This window comes from Toxorhynchites rutilus, chromosome 3 (assembly GCF_029784135.1).
Source record: "Toxorhynchites rutilus septentrionalis strain SRP chromosome 3, ASM2978413v1, whole genome shotgun sequence".
Taxonomy (NCBI): Eukaryota; Metazoa; Arthropoda; class Insecta; order Diptera; family Culicidae; genus Toxorhynchites; species Toxorhynchites rutilus.
Window position 1 is genome coordinate 134,367,480 of NC_073746.1, and position 24,312 is coordinate 134,391,791.

At 39.9% G+C, this 24,312-nt stretch overlaps 1 protein-coding gene across 6 annotated transcripts in view; it reads left to right on the forward strand.

Annotated features, from left to right (window-relative positions):
• Positions 1-24,312, forward strand: part of LOC129775712 (uncharacterized) — a 63,532-nt gene that overhangs the window by 5,917 nt on the left and 33,303 nt on the right. For 4 of the 6 annotated variants that reach the window (XM_055780744.1, XM_055780749.1, XM_055780747.1 and 1 more), the window contains exon 2: positions 18,565-19,111. In XM_055780744.1, the coding sequence (XP_055636719.1) occupies positions 18,918-19,111 (194 nt within the window). In that variant the 5' untranslated portion in view covers positions 18,565-18,917. Of the gene's footprint in view, positions 1-18,294; positions 18,497-18,564; positions 19,112-24,312 lie in introns of all 6 variants that reach the window. The other 2 variants (XM_055780745.1, XM_055780746.1) reach the window with 2 other exon arrangements.

Sequence of the window (24,312 nt, forward strand, 5' to 3'; positions counted from 1 at the left end):
ATTTAGAAGTTTTTGTACAATTCTTTTTAAGGTCAGTATTAAAATCATCTATGATAACGGTGTTGAGGTAATTCCAAGAAAACTCAGTGAGCTTATCGGATAGAATTTCAGAACAATCTGAATTAGGAGGGTTGTAAACCGTAGCTAACAAAAATTTATCATTCATGTGGGAATAAATATTCCGTACGATTGGAATAATGAACTTCTGTAGAAAATTCAGATTGCTGTGCTCCCTTGGCCGAGTGGTTAGCGTCATAACTAACATGCCGGGTGTTCGGGTTCGATTCCCGTTCTGGTCGGGGGAATTTTTCGTCAAAGAAATTTTCCTCCGACTTGCACTGTGATCACGCGTATTCTAGAGCTTGCCACTCAGAATGCATTCAAGGCGTGTTATTTGGCATAGAAATCTCAACTAAGTACAAATAAAAATGACTAAGTACAAATAAAAATACGTTGAGACGGCGAAGTTCCTCTGGGAACGTTAGTGCCATTGAAGAAGAAGAAGAAAATTCAGATGAACATAACACTCTACATGAAATATCATTTCTATAGTAAATAATAATGCCACCTCCGCGGCTGTACAAATCCTCAGCAATTGTAAAATTTTTTGACTAAAGTGTAACTTACGTACCGAAAAGGTGTCTTGGGAAGAGTTATAAAGTATTGATGTTCAAACATGAAAAAAAGTACACTGAGAAAAAAAAATAATACTCTTTTTTTATTTGGCAGACTTATCTCACTTCTTAACTAGGCGAACCTAGCCAGAATTTTTTCACCTGCCCCCGGGCTTCTGAATGCCAAAGGGGGACTAGGCTCTGCGGAATGCACGTATCTGCTGCATGCTCGTGCTGTTTCAATCCTGACCGAGAAATTGTCGGACAATCGCGCAGGTGCTAAGGATGACCGACTTTTGGATGCCGGCCAATTCCTTCTCCATGTTCAACACCTTTAGCGCTTCCAGAAGTGTCTTCGGGACAATTCCAGTTCCAGAGAGAACGACTGGAACAATTCTTGGGACCTCCCTTAGCCCCCACAGTTCCTTGAGCTCCACGGCCAATGGTCGGTACTTGCAGATTTTGCGACCGTGGGTCTCCTCCAGATTCTGGTTCAGTGGAATAGCGACATCGATGATGGTGACTTTGCGGTCGCTCTTGTCGTAAACCATTATATCTGGGCGGTTGTGGTGGATCGAGAGGTCGGTCAGAACAGTGCGATCCCAGTACAGCTTGAAACGGTCATTTTCCAGGACAGGTGCAGGCAGGTACCGATAGTTTGGTACGTTGTCTTCCAGTAGAGCACATTGGAGCGCCAGTTGTCGATGAACAATACGGGCCACGTTGTTGTGGCGCTCGGTGTAGGCTGCGTTGGCCAAAACGGGACAGCCTCCCATAATGTGCTCTATGTTTTCACCTGGTTGATGGCACATCCGGCAAATGTCATCAACGTCTTGATGCCAGACGTACCGCCTGCAGTTTCTCGTCGGCATTATCCTGTCCTGGATGGCTATCATGTCGGCTTCTACTACTGAAGAGAGTTCACCACGCGTTAGCCACAGATTAGATGCGGCCTTGTCGACGTGTGGCCGGTCCAGTTGATGGGGGTGGGCACCATGCACTGCCTTCTGCTTCCAAGCTGCAATCTTCTCCTCCACTGTCTGCAGATTGCAGTTGAGTTGGTACTCCGCTTGCGCCAAGTGCAGAGCGCTGTATCCTCTGTCGGCGGCGCAGACAGCCCGGTATAGCGCGTTTTGGTTGGCGCGTTCTGCGAAGTACTCGCGCAGTTGTCGTACCTGGGCAACACACAGTGCAGATATGTCGACTATTCCAAGTCCCCCTTCTTTGCGTGGCAGTGAAACTCTCTCCAGTGCCGATTGAGGATGATGCATTCCGGCCTCTTTGAATGCTTTCCTCATCCTCCTCTCAAGGTCCTCTAGGTCAGTTTTGCTCCATTTGACTACACCAAAACTGAAGGTCAGCAGGGGAACCGCGAATGTGTTGATCGCGCGTAATTGTTCCCCGCGTTGAGGAAAGTCCTCAGGACATAGTTCACTCGACTCAAGAACTTGTCTCGCAGCTCCGTCTTGATGTCGGAGTGGCGAATCGCGGTGAGCTGTCGGAATCCAAGATATTTATAGGATTCGCCACGAACCATGTCTCTTATGAACTCGCCGTCATAGACCTCGTAACCTCCGGATTCGGTAAGCTGCCCTTTCAGCAGATGGACACAGCGGCACTTGTCGAGGCCGAACTCCATGCAGATGTCCCTGCTTATGTCTTCGACAACCCGGATAGCTATACCTAGACGCTGACGTGAATCAGCGTAGACCTTGAGATCATCCATGTAGAAGGTATGGGTCACTTCTTCGTGGGCGCCGTCGCCATACCTTATTTTATAGCCATGACCGTTTCTATTGAGCGTCCTACTGAGGGGGTTCAGTGCCAGACAAAACCAAAGCGGGCTGAAAGAGTCGCCTTGGAATATCCCCCTCTTTATCTGCAGCGTTCTAGACTGCAACACATTTTCCCCATCACTGAGGTGCAGAGACGTACTCCACTGCCTCATCGCATGCTGCAGGAACCTAACGACGACGGGATCAATTTTGTAGAGCTCCAATACCCGGACGAGAAACGAGTGAGGTATGGAGTCATAAGCCTTCCTGTAATCGATGTAGGCCATGCTTAGGTTCCGCTGGTTGTAAACCGCCTGGCCGACGATGGCTGCGTCGATGATGGCCTGGTCTTTGCAGCCATGCGTATTCTTCCTGCATCCTTTCTGCTCTTCTGCGATGATGTGATGTTGTTCGCAGTGAGCAGAAACTTTGGCGGTTATGATGCTGCTTAATATCTTGTACAGACTCGATAGGCACGTTATCGGTCTGTACTTTGATGGGTTCAATGTGTTGCTGTCTTTCAGGAGGAGGAAGGTGACGCCACGGGTGGCGAATTCAGGAAGGTTGTGTGGGTCACGTAGCACCTTGTTGAAGCACTCAGCTATCTTTGGATGTGCGACGGTCAGCTTCTTGTGCCAAAAGTTCTGGACACCATCAGGGCCCGGTGCTGCCCAGTTCCTGAGGTACCGCGAGGCTTCGCGGACATCGTTCTCTCCGACGATGATAGCTGGCATCTCTCCAATTTCACCACAACTCTCCTCCTCCCGTCTCAACCGCATTTGCCCGTCGCGATGTTCTACTGGGGTCTCCCAAATATAAGCCCAGAAGTTCATCAAATCGCTAATATCTGGCAAACCTTCGCGGTAGTCGGGCTTCTCGTCGCTAATGTGGTCGTAGAACGCTTTCTCGTTATCTCTGAACATCCGATTTTGTTCCTGGCGCTTTTCAGAGTCAGAGTAACGTTTCAGCCGTTTTGTAAGGACGCTCAATTGCTGTACCAGTGTTTCGAGTTTTTCCGTCAGCTGGTGAGCTCCCAGCTGGCGAAGTTCAGTAGGCCGCACGATCACAGCCACTTGGCGACATAATTTCGCCGATCTGCTGCCTCTTTTGTACGTCATCAGCCTTCCAATTGCGGCGCGCTTGTTTAGGATCCGTTGCTCCAATCTCCTTCGCCATGGAGGCTCACGCCTTTCACGGAGATGTTGGAGCAGTCTGCCTCTTGGCCTAATACGGTATCCTAAACTTTTGGCGGTCGCCACAGCAGCGCAGTAAACTTTCAGTTGCAGCTCCTCTATGTTCTCAGCATCAACCAAGTGCAGCGGAAGAACGTGCTTGTTCATGAGCTTTACTGCACTTGTCAGCCTGCGGGAATGCTGCAACTTCGGGATCCTGGGGCGCGACAATGGGTCTGTGTCGCGGAACTGTGAGATCGCCTCGTCGTAGTAGAAGACCAGATCGCGTAGTAGTTGTTGATCTGGCTGTGGGTCTTCCGGCTCAGGGGATTGTTGTACTGTGACCTCCACTGGTGCTGATTCGCGTGCCCCACTCGCGAATGAATTGCTCAGCCGTACTGAACTTCGTCTCGACACATCGCTTGCTCTGTTGTTCCTGGAGCTTATTTCTCTCTGCACCTGCTGCTTGATCTCGCCGATTTGCGTTTGGGAGAGCATGTTGTTGCGTACTATCGCTCTACGCCTCGCGTTCATCGCGTTCTGATCAAGCCTCCCGACGAACTCTGGATACGCTTCCTCGAACATTGTTAGTATTCGAGGGCGACCGCTCATGTCCGTCTCCAAAGCAGTGCAGATGTAATAGGCGCGGATTCGTTCATTTCGTGTGTCCACATGATCTGGCGCCTAGTGGTACCCACGAGTGTGGACGACTGCCGTCTGGCAGTCACAACACGCCTCGTAGGCGCAGCGTTTCTTAGGTGATGTCGATGGCTGCTGTTTCCGTGTGGCGGTAGCTCTTCGGGTTGAACCCGGCTGGTGGCCCGCTCTTGCACCTCGCCCTCCAGCCGCTGGCCGCTCGCTCTTACTCCCGTTCCAGGACCAGCTCCAGTTCGGGGACCCTCCTCGGGCGATCGCATTGTAAGTATTCTTCGTGAACGTAGCTCCATTTTCTGGGTGTATCTCCTTTGCCCGGGAGACAGCGGGTTGGCAAGGCCTCCATGACCCGGGAGGCCTTCCCCGGGAGAGATATAGCGCTCTGACTCGCTCGCACCCCCTCACTTAGCCACTTTCGACACCCGTTCTCGGAGCCAAGACCAGGTGTGTGTTTCCAGTTCACGCCCGATCTAAAAATGTCGTCATATGATCTTCGTGGAGGCGTGAGATAGGAACATTTGAGACCAACGGGCAGGCTCCTACCCTAGTGTTGATCCCCATTTGAGAACCTTTTTTTATTTTTTATTTGGCAGACTTATCTCACTTCTTAACTAGGCGAACCTAGCCAGAATTTTCACCTGCCCCCGGGCTTCTGAATGCCAAAGGGGGACTAGGCTCTGCGGAATGCACGTATCTGCATGCTCGTGCTGTTTCAGTCCTGACCGAGAAATTGTCGGACAATCGCGCAGGTGCTAAGGATGACAGACTTTTGGATGCTGGCCAATTCCTTCTCCATATTCAACACCTTTAGCGCTTCCAGAAGTGTCTTCGGGATAATTCCAGTTCCAGAGAGTTTATTTTATTTTTATTTATTTTTTTTTTTTTTTTATTTTTATATAAAGTAGAAGTCATGTACAAAATTAAAAAAATAAATCCAAGATGGTAAAACTGTTTTTGACAAACTTTATGGAACATCGAATTTTCATGAATTTTCGTAAATTCCAATTTTTGTATGTTAATAATCATTTTTAGCCACAAATTATGAATCCTAATATGATTTAAAACAAAAAAAACTTTATCAATCTCCTTCTGAATACAGCCATTCTCGAGATATTTTAAAACAATGTTTCTGATATATTGTCTTTTTAATAGTAAATAGGTCCTTATTAAACGTTTAATATCAAATGTTTGTCGTGTTATACCGTCATGTTAATGGAATTTTATGAATTTTCTTATCATTTCCAAAAACTTTTCCAAATAAATCATCATGATAAAAATATTTGTTTATATACATATACAGAAGTACTTTTAATATCGCTATGCTTTGTATTAAGCCACAGGCCTTCAAATGTTTTTCAACGTAACTCCTAAAGTTACTCAGATTCAAACATCGTTCATCAGTCGAACAATCTTCCTTATAGAGTGAATAACAGTATAACACAATGGACTGCAACAAAATTTTCTCGTATTGTAGACCGTCTTTAAAAATTTGCAGATCGTGCTATTTACCTCTATATCCGTTTATCTCTATACAGCCATTCCATGTGAAAACGATAAAGTGGTTCTCAGTTTTTCGCGAAAAGTGGTAGATTTGTTCTGTATCGCATAATATTAAACCCATATCTTTTTATTAGAGATGAAACGGATATCCGTTTCCGTTGCTATCCGGTCGGATACCGGATAGTGGATATTTGAAAAAAAAATAATTTTTTATTAACGTAAGATAAATTATAACACAATAGTATATAAACACGTGAGGAAAAATAAGGTGTGATTACTCACATGTCAAAAATGTTATGAAAGTTGAATCATTATCAACTCATATCATCAACGTTTTATTCAGCTCCAGCACTTTCGTTTCGTTGAACAGGTGTTGAAGACGACAGCAATAAGCTGTTATTCTCAAAAGATTCGTTGTGATTTGAAGACTATATTTTCTGATTTTTGTCGTCTGTTTACGTTTCAAGAACTCCTAAATGGTCTGACCTGAACCTCGGGTCTAAAAAGATTGCAATCAGATAATTTTGATCTTCTTCTATGGCGTTAGAACGAACTCTCTAAAGAGAATAAGATGTTTAAAGATGTTCTCATGCGAAGTAAGTGTACCCCCTCTCAAACTACCATCCCTGCAGATAGTTCTAAGTTTGTTCTCAATCTTAATGAAAATAATTAATTGCTGATTGTATGTAACTCTTATTCTTACTCGTGCAGTATTAGAATTATCTCAATACAAAAATCAACTTATTATAAAATTAAATCATTATCGAAGAAAAACTGTTCCAAATTCTTTCTAGAAAATATTATACACTATTAAATAGATTTTTTTTTCAACTAGCTATAATCGAAACTCGGTAAAACCTTGGTAACGACTGCGCAATTACGCAGAGCTGTTTTCTGATTTGACACTCTTAATGTAAGACGTAGTCCTATGTCGAAACGCAATTTGCAGTTCAGCTGATAATAATTGTTTGTTTAACCGATCTTTCAATTACGTTCCATCGGTAAGCATGCGTGGAAAGTGAGTTAAACGATTCAGAAACAATGATTTCAATTTGTAATAATCAATTGTGATCGATGTTGACTACTATTAATACGTTTGAACAGGACTCTGAAGGAAAAAAAACTAAAGGAATGTGAGAATAGACACGGCAAAATAATTGTGTAGCAAGACAACACCAGACAATATGTTCATGGATCCGTTATGTCTATCTAGAAAATATATAGAAATAATGAATAGAGAGACTCTACATCACCATATCCCTAGGCATTGATCCCTCAGACTAGTCAATCATATCCATATCAATCATATCAATCAGTGCATATCCGTAGAGATAGGTATACCACGTAGATAATTTGAATATTTGAACATTTTTAAAGAAAATATACATCAATATATAGTTACACTGAAGTCGCTTTTTACGCGGATTCCGAAATTTATGCGTTTTTATTTACGCATCGCATATCAACCATGTAAAAATTTAATGTGCTAATTGATGTGACTTTTCTCTAAATAAAGTTGTATTGTATCATAGATTAGCAGCTGAAAAACAAAAGGAGATACATATACCATGATCGTGCCCAGCTCCGATTAGAGTTCCCGCTAGCACGAGAACAGTGATCAGCCGCTCATGAAATGGAAAACAGAGGTTGTTTTGAGCCGCATCTCCATAGTGAAAAGATGCTCGGATAGGCCCTCTTCCCTGTTAGCATACGATCGAGATCCACCGGGGTTGGTTTTCCGATCTTCACTATGGTTACTCGTACTCCGGTCGGCACAGCGGGGAGAGAGGGATAGGAGTTACTGGACAAGAAGCTATAGGGCTATAGCGACAAGAAGGACCACCTATAGGGTCTATTTTCAGTGAGCTTCACGAATTTCTTACACTGTAGAAATTGATTTTCCTTTTCTGAATATATTTGCACGATTTGAAACTGGTTTCCTTGTTTTAATTATAATAACTTGTAATAACTTATTAATTGTAATTCCTTTAATCATTGTCAACTAATCAATCAAAATATTTTCATCTACCACAACAGGGACACATTCACAACGTTCAGGAATGAACTTTTATTACACTGTTTTTCTCCTGGATTAGCCCCTAGAAAAATTTCAATGAAATAATCAACAACAACAACAACAACAGCAACATTATCTTTTTCCTAAAAGAGAAGTTCTCTTATCGATCACTGGTATAAAGTAACCATAGTTTGAGGCTTGATTTTCCAAATAAATCGCGTAGTACAACAAGACTTACTTGTGGAGTAAAAAAGGAACGGATTCCCCCAAATAAGAATATTTTCGGCAGAAGATCCAAGAGAAACGAGTCGTTTGTTATCATGCTCAAGCATTTTAAGTATAAAATTCACCGACAAAATCATAAAACTCTTCAATTGATCTACTCGAACAAAATTGATAGTCAAACTCTTTTTCTGCGGATACAATGAGTAAATTCCAATCTGATGTTCATTCGAAAAATAATTGTCGAAAATAATGATGAAGGGATAAATTTTGTATTATATTATATCAAACTAGCTGACCCGGCAAACTTCGTCCCGCTCAAAATTTGTTTTTTGTTATCAATACCTTCAAACATTCACGTTTTCTTACTATGATCAAATTCATAGATCCAATCGCAGAACTGTTCATTGATTGATCTTCTATTCGTCTCCGTTGAATTTACTTTATACTATAAAGTTCCTAGTATTTCTAACAAAACTCATCATTATAAAATCAGATTATTTTCAGACACAATTCTCGTGCAATATTTTTCATTCACTTGCAGATGTTTCTCCATTACATGGAATAAATATTTGATCCAGAAAATATGATAGAATGAAGACAGCCCTAAATCGGACAATGCGTTCCTCAAGTTCTGCTCATATCAACACATCTGGCGATTCTTTTTTTTTTGGTATAGATAGAAGAAGATATAGGAGTGCGTTTTATCACATTAAAATCCATTTCCAGTTTCGAACAAAGATCAATTTCGCTAGCGCAAACATCAAATGGATTAACAGCACTTGTCACTATATAATTATAGAACAGATGGGAATTAAATTTTCTGAATTTTCCCTTTTTCCTTCAGAGTTCTCCGAAAATTTCCAATTGCCTCCACAACCTCCACATGCCAAATTTGGTTTCATTTGCTTGATTGGGGGGTGGAGAGTCTAACCACCATAGAAACATTCATTGCACCCTAAAACCTCAATATGCCTAATTTGGTTTCATTTGCTTGAATAATTCTCGAGTAATGCACAAATTTGTGTTTCATTTGTATGGCAGCCCCCCCTTAGAGAGGGGGGAGGGGTCTCAAACTATCACGAAAACCTTTCCCGGGCCCAAAAACCCCTACATACCAATAATTTCCATGTTGATCGGTTCAGTAGTTTCCGAGTCCATAAGAATCAGACAGACAGACATACAGAAATCCATTTATATATATATATATATATATATATATATATATATATATATATATATATATATATATATATATATATATATATATATATATATATATATATATATATATATATATATATATATATATATATATAGATAGATAGATAGAGTACAGAACATTGCACAGAGCACTCGAGTGCGTAGTGTAGCAGTGTCTTTATGGATACTACACAAAGCTAAGTGATGCCACGAAACAACCTTTGTGCATCACACGTCATATGCCCTGCGCTGTCAGACAAGCAATTGCGTGACATCATGGGGATTATCATTCAGAATGAAGAAAGTTGAATTCAGCGTTCGCTTGTGGTTTTTAATTGCTCGCCGAATTGTTGTATACGAACATCGACCTCGAGAACAATTTGTAAAACAACCTCGAACCCATATGTTGTACCCGTTGCTTCTTCACTTTTCGCGAACATTGCGAGAACTGAAAGGATTGCAAAAGTACATGGACACCACGGTTGCAATATTTCTCTCATCTTCATTCGTTTCAACATCGGACCAGACGTGCAAAAGACCATACCAAGAAGTATGACTACACCGGGGGATTTACCACGAGTTCAATTGGACACTGTCGAGCTGCACACACATTAAGATTCGAGGTGCAGCTCCCAACGCTCACACCGTGACTCGCAAATTCAACTTCTTGGCTGGTAAACCAATGGCATGGAGGGCGCTTAGTAGCATGAGGTACTAAATCCTCTGTTCAATTATTAATAACAACTATCGTGTGGTGCCACAGGTTTACGCTACTGCTACACACATCAAACTGATAACGTGACTTCTGTGTAAATAAAGACACAGATATACACCTGTAACCGCGTGTCATTCATTTCATTCGACACCTCATGAGAGAAGTACCCCCAATGGAGTGATGATGTGTTGTTTTTCCTTCAGACCCGAAAACGACGGTCAGCGAGCACACTGAATTAATCCAATACACATAAGCCACGAATTTGATTCATTCACGCGTTATTTTGTCTAGTGCTGTAAACAGACGAAACACCGGGTTTTATTAATAAAACAAGTACCGTTTCGATTGAACATACAATTTTTTTTTGTTTGCATAGGAAGTGGAATTTGGAAAATAGACTCTCGCTTCCATACATGTTGTTCGATGTTGTTTCTAATTGTGAAACAATGCTACTCGAAGGTTCGAAGAAAACCTATGTGAAACGCGCAACGAAGAGAAAATTGAAAACATAGAAAAATTGTTTTTGATATATGTCTATTCGAACTTGCGATGGTTTCAAACAATGCTTGTTGAAGTTGCATAAGTTATAGTGCAGTTTAAACTAAAAGGGTCATACATTTTTTGATTCAATGTGAAGATAAAGCAAAATAAAATTGAGTTACCGCCACTTCTTCTTGTTCTTGAATAGTCCCAACATTCCCAGTGGAACTCATGCCATCTCAACGCAGATTTTAACTAGCGTCATTTTTATTACTATAATGTTGAGATCGCTTATGCAAAATAACACGCCTTTTTTACTGATTAACATTCTTTACCACATTATACAAACGTCAAACATATAAACATGGTATGTTTGTTCGAAAACAATTCTAAATTATACTGAAAAAACCTTTTTAACGTAACAGCCACTTGTGCACAATAATGACGTCGCTCCTAATAGATGGCAATTCGTTTGAAAAAGGTCAGAATTAACCATATTTTCAGCTGTATAACGGGTGTTCATTTAAAAATGAGAATTTCTTCAGTGATATAGTAAAAAAAAATATTTCAAACAATTCAGTATTTTTCATTAAAAACAGTTGTTCTTCAAATAAAAGTTAGTGAGTGTTGGCAAAGGGGCCGTGCTTAGCCGTACGGCGCAACTTGGTGGAGATGGTCTCACAAGAGCGCTGGACGGCACTGACATCCATCTTCCGGATGCAATTCCGGATCCTTGTGATCAGCTGCTTGGTGTCCGTGGCCCGCCAATTATTCTTGTACACCAGGGCACTGAGGGAGCCGAAAAAATCCTCGATCGGACGGCACTGGAGCAAGTTGGTCGGATTCCGTTCTGTTTCTTCTCTAGGTACGCCAATGTCTTCTTGGCGTAATGGGACTCCTTGGCCGGCCAGAAAACGCACTTCCCATCAGAATGATGCTCCTCTAAGAATGGAACCAGAATCTTCTCCAGGCACTACTCCTAGTATACTTTCTGGTAGATGGCAAGTCCGCTTGGTTTGTTGAACCAGGGCTTCGAAATCCTTTCGTCGGAAATTGCAATATGCAGTACAGCTTTCTTCTCAAACCAATGCTTGTATTTGTACTTCAGCCCCGGGGGTGTGGACGCTTTGTCGCGGAAAATAACTCTCGTCGTCCAGCACAAACGACGTCCTGCGATAATTCTTCGTCATCCACCGGCACTGAGATGTCACGGTCGCTAGCTGCTCGTCCGTATGAAATTTTCGGCCGGCGTCACGCAAACTCGTATCGTCCTTGTTGTCGAACAGCTTTTTCAGAAATTCCACCGGTCTTCCGCTCGATGTTCCGGAATGCTAGGATCCGGTAAACAATACTTACCGACATATTTTCGTCCCGAAAGTAGTCTACTGTAAACTTTTTTCCTTGACTTTAACGCGTTTCGAAGAACCGTACAACGCGCTCGCGGAGTGCTTGTTGTTTCAACGCCATTTTGATCAAACTGACAGCACACGAGTGAAAAGAAACGAGCAACCCGTTTTTAGCAATTCTCTCAGTGAGAAAAAAATTTAAGCTGTTTACTTTTTCTACAAAAAAGTATTGAAAACATTCTTATTTTTATTGAACACCCGTTATACAGTCAACTCTCGCTAACTCGATGTTCTGTATCTCGATATTTTCCCTAACTCGATGGATTTCATGGCACCTTCGATTTTACAAGCATTCTTCTCTCCATAACACGATACCTCCCTAACTCGATGCCTCTCTTACTCGATGTGTTTTGATTCATTTTTCCATGGATTTTCACCTCCCTAACTCGATTGATTTTCGCGTACATGTTTTTGTGCGTTATTACCTCAGATTTCAATTGCCCTTAAAAGTGAAGACGGAGTGTTCGTGTCATCAAACAATTTCTTTTCAAGTATGGAAAACCACGAGAAACCTTTCAAGCGAACAATTAAAACGCTAACCATTGGGCAACGTTTGAGCATCATCGAGCAGGTCGAAAAGTATGGACGGAAGGGGTCTGAAGCTGCAAAAAAATTCAGTATTGCACAAAGTGCGGTATCAACACTACTCAAACTAAAGTAAAAATGGAATCGGAATGGAAAATTGTATTTAGACCAAAAGCATATAAGGTTGGTCAATTAATTTTTGTCTTGTCAAGCTAGACAGAATAATTTACCCCTCTTCTATTCTTCGGGATATGGCTTGAGAATTTGTCCAGAAACTGGGAATTCCTAACTTCAAAGCACAACCAACATGGACGGGAGTGATATTCCGCTGGCATAATTAATGCGTCGTGAGCTTGCTGATGTCGTCGGTACAATACCGTTCGATTGCTCAATGTCTTTTAATAATTAGTGCAAAAAGGACCAAAACGTGATTTGCTGTGATCTGATGCCAGATACCGATATACTGGAAAGTGTTGAAAAACCTGAGAAAAACGCTGAAGATAGTAGTTCTATTGAGATGTTAATTCGAACGTTTAATCAAACCTGAAGAATATGTCCGGAATATTGAAATCAACTGAAAATGTTCCTGTGAAACTATTCGAACATTTCTTTGTGATTGAACAGTTCCTGCGTGATCGTTACAATTCAGTTTGAGTAACATACTTAATCAATATTTTCATTGTTAACCTAGTGCCTCGTGCAAGTCGGACTCGATTATATACAAACTCGATTATATATGATTCGATTATGTAAAATTTTGGACTCGATTGTATACAGTTTGAAAAAAAAAGTTTTTTTTTATAATTCAAATATGAATAATTTCAAGAAAAAAAATTAACCTTTCAGCATTAAGGTAAAATTTAAGTGGCTTTTATAAGTACAGTGGGTTAAAAATCGCGATTTTTGAAGATTTTGATTGAATCTTCATCAGGAATTGTTTATATCGATATTGCAGCGAAATTAAGAGAGATAGAAGTTGGGCGTCAAAGAACAAATTGTAGAGAGGTTAGAGAGCTTTAATTTAATTGATAGAAACAATCTAGTTTAGTATGAATTTTTAGGATAAAATTAATAATTACAAATAAAAAAAACTTTTAAATTTTCCACTTCAAAAAATGTTTTATCCACTAATTTAGGTGTTCCACTACTATATCCTGTACCAAATTTTCTCATCTTTCAAATGAAAGCAACAAAATCGGATTACGTAGCATACTTTTCAATGTAGAGTCAGTTTGAGCCAACAGAATCCGAAACAAAGAAAAAGTTCTATAAGTCTGTCATCGTTGAAATTCTAACATATGCGTAGAAGAATTTTTTTCGTGAAATATAACCGTCTATCACCTCCTGAAAGATTCTGGAAAAAATGTTTTTTTTTATATGAGAAAGGTGTTTTTTCACTTTAAGGGAATGAATTAAAAATTCAAATTCATACCATAATTGGGACACTTACCCTAATATATGACAATTTGAGACATAAAAAAAAATTAGGAAAAAATGTTCTGTATCTCGATACCTCCCTAGCTCGATGGTCCCTTTGGATATCGAGTTAGGGAGAGTTGACTGTATTAGGTTGGGGAAAAAGTAATTCATTTTTCTCTCGATAGCTGGCTTTAGTGATCGATATCTCGCGTAATATCGATCCTACAATTACATGTTTGGGCTCGTTCTAAAAGTGACATTTCGCACTAAAGGGTGTGTCACATCAAATTGCATCACGGAAAAAATGCTGTAGAAATTTAATTTTTAGGAATTATATCTTCAGCTTTCGCTTATAATCAGATAAGAGTGTATAGATCACGTTGGCCATGCTTCACTGTCAATTTTTCGTAAATTTGGAAAAATGTCGTCGAACGAAAAAGAGCGTCGTGAATTAATCCTGTGCACTCATTTCGAGAATCCGGAGTTGTCACATCGGGACATCGGTAAGATGCTGGGAATCGTCCAATCCACGGTCAGCAGAGTACTAAAACGATACTTCGAGAACCTAACCATCGACCGGAAGGTGAAGAACGGCAAAAATGGATGCTCCGTCAGTGAAAAAGATCACAAGCGCGTAGTTAAGCAGTTTAGACGTGATCCGAGAAGTTTAGTCCGGGACGTCGCCAATAAGCTGAATTTGTCAAGTTCGTCCAGCGGACCAAGCAGCGGGAGGGCCTGCGTACATACAAGGTTCAGAAGGCTCCTAACCGCGACGAAAGGCAAAACATGGTGGGGAAGACGCGAGCCCGGAAGCTGTACACCGAGATGCTGACGAAGCCGCATTGCCTGGTAATGGACGACGAAACCTACGTCAAAGCGGACTTTCGTCAGCTGCCGGGCCTGTTGTTCTTCTCCGCAGAGAACAAATTCAGCGTTCCGGAGGAGATTCGCAAGCAGAAACTATCCAAGTTTGCCAAAAAGTACATGGTGTGGCAAGCGATCTGCTCTTGCGGAAAGCGGAGCGCCCCCTTCGTGATGACCGGCACGGTAAACGGGCAGGTTTACCTTAAGGAGTGCCTACAGAAGCGCTTACTACCACTATTGAAGCAGCACGAGGGCCCGACCATCTTCTGGCCGGATCTCGCTCCGTGCCACTATTCAAAGGACGTGTTGGAGTGGTACGAAGCCAACGGGGTCACCTTCGTGCCAAAGGAAATAAACCCGCTCAACGCGCCGGAGCTTCGCCCAATAGAGAAATATTGGGCGATTATGAAGCAGGCCCTCCGGAAGAACCCAAAAGTTGTCAAATCGGAGGCGGACTTCAAGAGAAAATGGATTTCTGTTAAAAAAAAAACTACAACCTGACGTTGGACAGAACCTTATGGACGGGGTAAAGAGGAAGGTGCGAGCATACGGGCTTGGGCTCGAAGTATGAATAAAAAGAAAATGCCAAAAGTTGTTTAATAGTTTTTATTTTACTGTCTAAAATTTTCAAAAAAGTCGGTCTACTGGGCGAATTTCTACAGCGTTTTTTCCGTGATGCAATTTGATGTGACACACCCTTTAAAACAAATTCTTCCGCTGTTTTTCGTTTGTTCCATTCAGCTGGGAGTTATAGCGTGTTAACAATGGAAGTCAACGAAGAGAAAATTCGATTTTACATTTTAAACTTTTTTTTCAATAAAGGCGAAAATGCAAGCCAGACCGCTGAAATTCTGAATGATGTCTGATGGTCTGATGGTGTCGATACTGTATATGTATATGTATAAGTGCAATTTATTTTTTTGTTTTGATTTTTTTTATTATTTTTTTTTGTTTGAGTGCAATACACTAAATTCAGATATCTACTGTCAACAACTGAACCGTTTGAACCTAGTTGTTGACCAGAAACATCCAGGATTGGCCAATAGGGAGTTGTTGTGTTCCATCAGGACAACGCATGTCTATAGTGACTCGTCAGAGATTCCTGGAGCTTCATTGGAATGTTTTAATGCATCCAACGTTTAGCGCGGACCTGGCACCAAGCAATTACCACCTTTAACTTGGATTTTCAAACTTTCCTGAGTGATAAGAAAATTGGATCAAGAGAAGACTGTAAAAATCAATTGCTAGAATTTTTCGCCAATAAGGACCAAGACTACTATTAGAGAGGCATTAACAAGCTACCTTTACAATGGCAACAAATTTTACAACAAAACGGTGCATATTTTACCTAAGTCGAACAATCCGAAGCATGTTAAAAAACGTTTGAATTCCACCCAAAAATAATGGATCACTTTTTCCCCAACCTAATATATTGTTTTCTGTATAATAAATGAACCCACAGTCCTGATTTTTTTTATAATCGAATTCCACAGATTCCGGAGACATACCGGAAACAAGTTTCGAGGCCATATACAAGAGAAACCCTAAAATTCATAATATGGATATCAAATTTGGTAATTGTCCACTAGTTCAAAGATCAACAGTCAACAGTGGACTCAAAAATTCAATCTTGAGATGTATCAAATTCTAATTAGTGTGAATTTTGACTATCGTATTTGGATGTCCGGTCGATTCGACCTGCTATCTGCACTTATCCCAAACCAAGTACAAAGGGTTACTATTCATGTATTCATTCAAACCCGATTTTTGAATTGAACTGAACACTCAAAGACTCAAAAATCTGTAGGTTACACTTCACAATTCTGAAGTTCAATGGTGGACTTTTAAACACACCCAGCAAAGTCTCAAAAGCTATGCTTCACAATTCGTTCTGCTGACGCTTGGAATGAATCAGCTGACAAATATGTTTGTTCCACCTCCAAATATTTCTGATTAATTCGATGGATTATGTTTGCTGAAGAATTGATAAGAATTGATTGCTATTCTATACAATCAGATTCAAATTCCTGTTCTGGCATGCACAATTGTCGAGCCACAAAATGACATTCTTGGAATCAAGATTTGAGCAAAAATGGTAGAAAGCACTGACTTGCTTCTCATTCAGCAATTGTTTCGTTACACATGAATGCTCGAACAGGACCATTCAATGCCACCCATAGGAGCAAAAGTTTCATTTAGTGCAAATATCCTTTCACAAAAAGAAAATATATGGAAGCCAAAACCATGAAAACCAATATCAAAACCAAGAATTAATTTCGGATCATTGTTCACCTCCAATTTTGTTGTAGCAGATTGCTTTGCATTGAAAGCTCTTCAAAATAGACCTTTGATTGGAGAAACGCTTGACGCTTGCGTATTTCCGCTATCCGACTAGGAGAACCAGGACATTTCGAATCAAAACAAGACATTCCAGGCATCGGGCATCGAGCAACGAGCAAGTTGACAAGGGTCTTGAACAACTCATTATTCGCATAAACTGGCGTGATACATTTCTCAATTGAATTAAATTAACAAAAGCTCATAAAAACCCCTCTGGCCCACTTTTGACAGTTTATTTTTATTGAATGGTTTACCGTCATGAGTATTCAGCTAAAAATAAGAAAAACGCATTTCCCCATATTTGGGCAATCTAGTGCATGCGTCTTTAACACTCCGGTGTTATTTGCTCAACTGCGACTTTGTCGCCCCTCCATTCCTTCATCTTTCTCTAGGTGACATCATAGATACACTCCCTCCTCCGGATACGCAATTCACCCAGGGTGCGATTGCTAGCGATGAAGGCGTTCTTGATGGCGGTCCACTGGTCTCGACGCTGCAACCGACCAGTACATCCGCGGATCAAGTACTGAGTTCATCAACGAGGTCCTCAGTTCTCTTTGTTGATAAACTCAGTAGATGAAGTCGATCTGGTTCTCGGTAGAGCCATCGCGGGATCTCCATGGAATCGTGATCGAGATCGTGATGTCTCATCGTTTTTGTTTTCTTTTCTAAACCATGGAGACCCATGACAGAGCTGAATCAGAGCCAATCTTCGCTTTGAAGTCGTTTAGATAGATCTTGATATCACCTTTGGGGTTCTTATCCACAATGGCATTCAGTTGGCTGTTGTAGTTCTCTGAAGCTCAGACGATAGTAAGGTTGCGCACCTGGTCAATCTCCCATTTAGAGGTTCTCACATCAGCAGTGCATCGTGAGCTTGTACGTTATCTTGCACATGTTGATGGAATGCAGGTTTGTCGTTTTCGCCTCAGACCAATTCGAAGTCGCCCGATAGTGACTAAAATTCAACGAACGACCTTTATTCCCGCAGAGAAATTAGCTCTATGGTGATTTAACTGTTTTTTCCAATACCAATTACTTCATTAAAATCTTTTTGTTATATTATGGCACGGTGTGCTTCTAAGTAAATGCCAACCTGTTCAACGGACACTTGATTGAAGAAGATTGTTCAAAAGCTCACATTCCTTTTTGATGTGCAAAGTAGAGAGTACTTTAACAAGGTTGTTGAAACATCTGGAATTATCTATCCTATTTTTATCAGCTCACATTAATATACAACACCGAGATTGCGTCGACAACAACAATCTTTGACTCCTAAAATGCTTGCTATTAAGCTATTTGAAATCATTATTTATTTATACGAATTTGATACGATAGAGATATTGCAATACGCCATAAAGAAGTATCTTCTCTGTCCTCAAAAATAGCTTCTTATATCGCACGAAGACAGAGTTTGCACTCATTGATAACACACATGTGTACCTTGTGCATGGTGTCGCAGCTACCATTGATAAGATAAAATTGTACAGATAATGATTGTCCGCACTGGGCTGGCTGTACCTGCAAACGATTTCATTTTGCAGTTTCTACCGCCAATGTTCCCGCAAGTTCGGCGAGGGCGACGCTAAGGTGACGACCACGCTGGAATTCAAAACTAGCATATATTAAGATTTATATTTCCTCATCCCGCGTTTCAGTACTCCAGAGCTGCTGGCCGGCAGGCAAATGACAGCAAAACCACCGTAAATTTCGACGAATTATCATTCCGTCGCTAATAAACTACGAAACAACAGCGCGCTGGCGAGGAGGCTACAAATGATTGCAAGTTAAACATCGCCATCTTTATCATCGCGACTAGGCAAAAACATCAAACTTAGCGAGAGCCTCGAGTGAACACACAAGTGAATCCATGTTACACAAGTGGCGGAAGAAGTGAGTGATAGTGGTTTCATAACGTAAGGGAGATGCAGAAGGTGCAAAATTCTGCTAAAATCACCCCAGAAGTGAAATCATCAGAATAAGTGTAGTCCAAAGTGCCAAAGAAAAAAAAATGTCATACAGCTACGACACAACGGGTCGCTCCGGCAGCCAAAGCTCGATATACGACTACCCGGAACATCTGAATCCTTTCTACGAAGACGAGAACCATAAGCGTTTGCGATTTTGGAACTTCCGATCACTTAAGCCGAAATCAGAGCGTCGCGGTAGTCTGTCCAGCATTAGAGATGGCCTGAGAGATATGTGGTAAGTCTATACGCAAGCATTTCAATTGTACTATTTATTTGTGACACTTGTTAAGTAAATTTATTCGCGGCACGTTTCATAAACAGTCAAGTGACAGAGTGAGCAGAGCTGTAATGAACCGTGCCCATTAGACAATATACAAGTGTGTTTGTGGAACGGATGAAATGAGATCATTATGATGAAGCGATCGATTGTTATTTTTGGGTATGACACCCACTATCACTCATCGCGCTCTCTGATGGGGCGCAAGGGTTGTGAAGAATTGTTTGGAATATTAGCACATTTGTTCATAAGTGTTATACCAATGTGCTTATATTTTCATAACGCAGGAAATTTTTCTATGCAATGCAAGCAAGTAAACCACGTAGCAACGAAAGGTTCATCATCGTGTAACATAATAGTGATGGAATAAACAAACGCATCGGTGAAAATATATTTGATGATTTACATGGAAAATGAAATTCTCACTAAAAATGTCAAGAAATCAAGATAGTCCATATTGGGTTGTTCGGGAAGTTCGTGCCCATTTTTTGGGAAAACAAAGGCGTAATTTTTATAGACGTTTAAACAAAAACTTTTTCCAATCAACCATTTCTTGAAATTGGGAAACATTTATCAATGCGAGAGAAGCGAGTCTGGATAATAGGGGGATGTAAAACGAGTAGGAACCCTATTTTGATTAATTTTGACACCACAAAGCTAGTGCGCTGTCGTGATGGAAAAAAAGTAGAAGGATCTAAGCCTAGGAGCACGGACGGAGGTTTGACGTAGGACTGTGATTGTTCGGAACACTTGGTTATTTTAAATGTATTTTTTTTCATTGTTCAGAAATCTGTTAGTTTAACTCTTTTGGAACTCTAAATAATAGCGCTAAAAGAGCCGTTTGTTGTATGTGCTCATAACCTTCAAACGGTTTATAACGAACAAAGAAACGCAATAACTGAAATAACACAATAACAAAGAAACATCAACTAAATGAAAATGATTGATGAATATCAGTAGGTCACATGACAGGGTGGAATGATAGATGAAGTATATGTGAATCAATAAGCAAAAAAAATTATAGGAGGTTGTGTTCAAGACACGACCGCATTGTTGACGTAGAACTACGCTGTAGTTTAATGCAAGTCGCTTGTTTATAACTGCGGATATTATTTTAGAATGGAACAAAAATTTTGACATAACCATTCTACCAGTTTGGTCGCCCTGAAATGTTTTTTATTGTAGAATCATTGACGATAATTGTTTGATGATTCATTCTTGTGCTCGCAGAACAATACATGTTCGAGATAAGCGCAGCTGTCATCCTTAGTGGAGAAAGTTTTGCTACTGGCAAGCGGAACCAAATCACATACAAAATTCCAGAACGACATTTACTTTCTTTGTGATTAAATAAGAGAAAAAAAAATTCTATCTGCACGCGAACCCAAATAAGTTAATGACTTACTATAACTTATTGAATAACTTGGTATTCCCCAAATATTTTTTTGGTGCATAACCTTAACACCTGCTTCACCATAGCGTCAGTTCAATGCATTAATGCAATGTCAAAGGCACCAACGAAGTCTTTATGATGGCAGAAAACAAACAATGTTAACTGCTTGGAAAAAGGCTGAATATTTGCCTCAGCAGAGATTCATTACTAATACCTTAGCGTAAATAATTCCCTCCCGCTATCTCCCCTTCTTGTTTATATTTATCATTACAAATGGGGTTTCAGCGTAGCGAAGATGCACTATTTTTACGTATGGGTTATGAAGCACGCACGCACGCACACAAATATCCATATATCGATGTCTTGAAGCAACTAAATATACACACACTTATCTCTGTTTTGCGCCCTTCTCAACAGAAGCCCTTTCTGGTAATATTGCCAGTCTAGATTAACTTAGCTGTCATCCTTTGTGGAGAGAGTTTTCCTATCGTCATGCGAAACCAAATCACTGACAAAATTCCAGAACATTTATTTTCTTGGTGAGTTGACGATAGCATAGCTTGATTATTCCCTACACAATTGTGTAGCTCAAAACATTAATGCAATGGCGTCAGTTTGATGCAATGATTGCAATGCCATCAGCGAGTGAGTAATTTGGTCGCGTCCACAGCTCAGTCCGAAACGAAGACATGTGATGGGGCAAAACAAGGAAGAACAAGCGATGTTCATTGTTTCGTATCTAGAACGATACTGAAAGCTTGCCTTTCCTTCCTTTCCTTGTTGAAATAAAGAAATTTTAAACTTTTTCAGTTCATTCGTCTCTAGCCTTTAAAAAGCCCTTGGAAAACTCTACTCTTTTCTCATATTACTTTTCCACCCCCCTTTACTTGAGAAACCCATTCGATCCCTCACTGTCCAACTCGCCCAGCAACGGTGTTGTCCAGTCGGTGTCCTCACGAAGAATGAAGTTTGCCTCTGCAAGATCCACTGTTTATACTCTAGGCAAATACTCCCCTCCATTCTTCTTCATTTCCTTTGTTCACGGAGACTTTAAATCTTACGATTTCCCCTTCGTTGCTCGTCGATAAGTTGCTCGTTATTAACAGCTCTGTTCGGGAAAGCGCACAAATGGACAGAACAAATGTATGAGGAAATGGGAATGCTTCTAATTTTCATCAATTTAAACCATATACAGACTATGGGATTGTAATGTATAGCATATCAAACAAATGTTAGGGAATTTCCGATTCGTTTGGTATGTGGATCGACAGAATACGTTCACGGCAAAAATAGTTATTAACGTTAACTTTATTTCATAAAAACGTGACCTGTTTTCTGATTTGACACCCTTAATGAAAGACGCAGTTCTACGTCAAAAAAATATCGTCATTGATTACATTACATATGAAATTTATGGGGAAGAAACGAAAAAACAAGTTGAAAATATTCACGATTTCGTGATATTTTGAGGTGAAATACACATGAAATCATGGAGTTGCTTTTTTTTTAATGGATAGCTATGTTATTGTTTTTTTCCATTGTCTTATTCTTATTATTAGGTATCAGGGGCAGTAGCTTTTTCGGTGAAATGATGTTCGTTTGAAGACTATCACAATCAAGTCGTATTGATTCTACTGCTCAATCTATCGTAGCAGGAATTGAGTCATTGGGAATTATGAATATGAGCCATGAAGAATATCAATATATCATTTCGTTTCATTTTTGTGTTGCGATGTAATGCAGATCTCAATAAGTCTTCGCATAATCGCTGCCTCCTCCTAAGTAATGAACGATTACTGTACGGGTAACACTTTCCTCGTTGCTTTAATTAAATCTTGCATGAAGTTTGAGTGATGCATGTCACCTTGCATATGATTACTTTAACATCTTTCCTATTTGTTGGATAGAACGAATTATTGCACGCAATTTTGTATTACATACAACATTCATGGGAACGAAGTTGGAAGAAAGATGATGATGATGTTGGATTAAAGAGGCTTTAAACTTTTCAGTTCATTCGCCTCATGGAAGAAAGAATGCATAATATTTACATGATTTACCTTCGCATCCGCTCGTTAAAAATACCCCTTTTATTTGTTAACAACAAGAGAGCAATGTTTTATTATTTCCACTGTTGATGTCTCAGGCGAACCTTACATTTCGAGTAGAGTACCAAAAGTGGTAATGAAAAGTGGTAGTTTTGTTCTTTATCGCAAAACATTTGACCCGTGTTTTTTTTATTTTTTCATTAGGGTGACCATTTCCATTTTAGGGTTGTCCGATAAATCAACTTTTTCCATTTTTTTCCAAGAATGACTTTTTTTCAAAAATTTATAACTTTTGAACTACTAAACCGATTTTGATGATCGACATATCAAATTAAAGCAATGGTCTTTCTTGAAAAAATACTACACTTGCAGAAAGTTCTGTTCTCGTTATTATCGATTGTATTCGTTTTTTATTGTTTTCATCCTCTCGGGACCAAGGGTGCTATATTTTTTTATATATTTTTCAAAAAGCTGAGAATTTTTCACATAACATATGTCGAAAATGTTTTTCGTTTTCGACTTTCTAGGTGGCTTTAATTTTATGTGTCGATCATCTGAATCGGTCCAGTAGATCAAAAGCTATGAATTTTTGTGTTGGAAAAGAGGAAAAATTTATTGATTGAACCATCGGTTAACTTTGAAAAATCATAACTCAAAAACTAAAAACAAAAGCCTCTTTGGTTTCGACATATGTTATGTGAAAAATCCTCAGCTTTCCAGAAAAATATATATAAAAATATAGCGGACCAATCCCGAGACTATGAAAACAATAAAAAACGAATACAATCAATAATAGCGAGAGCAGATTTCTGCAGGTATAGTATTTTTTCAAAAAAGACCAGTTGATTGGATTAAATATGATATGTCGATCATCTGAATAGGTCTAGTAGTTCGAAAGTTATGAATTTTTGAAAAAGTCATTTTTGGAAAAAAGAGGAAAAAGTTTATTTTTCGAACAACCCTAAAATGGAAATGGTCACCCTAATGAAAAAATAAGCTAATGAAAATCAATAAAATAAAATTGTGTTGATATCAATACAATCATTGTTTTACATTTAATGGGTCTGTAGAGTTTTAGCAACATTAACATTGGTTAAGAAAATTGTATTGCAGAGCTCGGAACACTGCTACGGCTGCCTATGCTTTCAAAAATAGTAAAAGTATTACATTCAACCAAAATGCCTTTGTCAACGAAGAGACAGGTTAAGGCTCTCCAACATGAATATGTGAAAACAATACGATCAACGAAGGAAAATATTAAGAAATTATCAACATCGAGTTACTGTGCGGAAGAACTTGTTAATACCAAAAGAGCCCCGTTCCTCGTTCCTTGAGGTGAAGGTGGAAGGAAGCCATTGTAGTAGTATAGGTAAAAGAAAGTGTTCTTATGGGATAATAGTGTTTGTGAGAGAAGAGTAAAGCACATGTAAATAGATCAATTCACTTATAAGACTGTGTGGCGCTTCACTGACACGGGCAAAGATGCCAGATTTGAAGACATGTCTTCATTTTGAAGACATTTGACTTACTGTGAAGACATTTGATTTTGTGAAAACATTTTGAAGATATTATGGAATATATGAAAACATTTCAGTATGATAGCGTACGTGGGTTTTTGAGAGATATTATTTCCATTAAACTCTAACTATTGGCCGAAAATAATGTCAAAAGAAGTCAAAAGGTTTTTGTTTCAGTGTCATTCGCTCGCTTTTTTTATC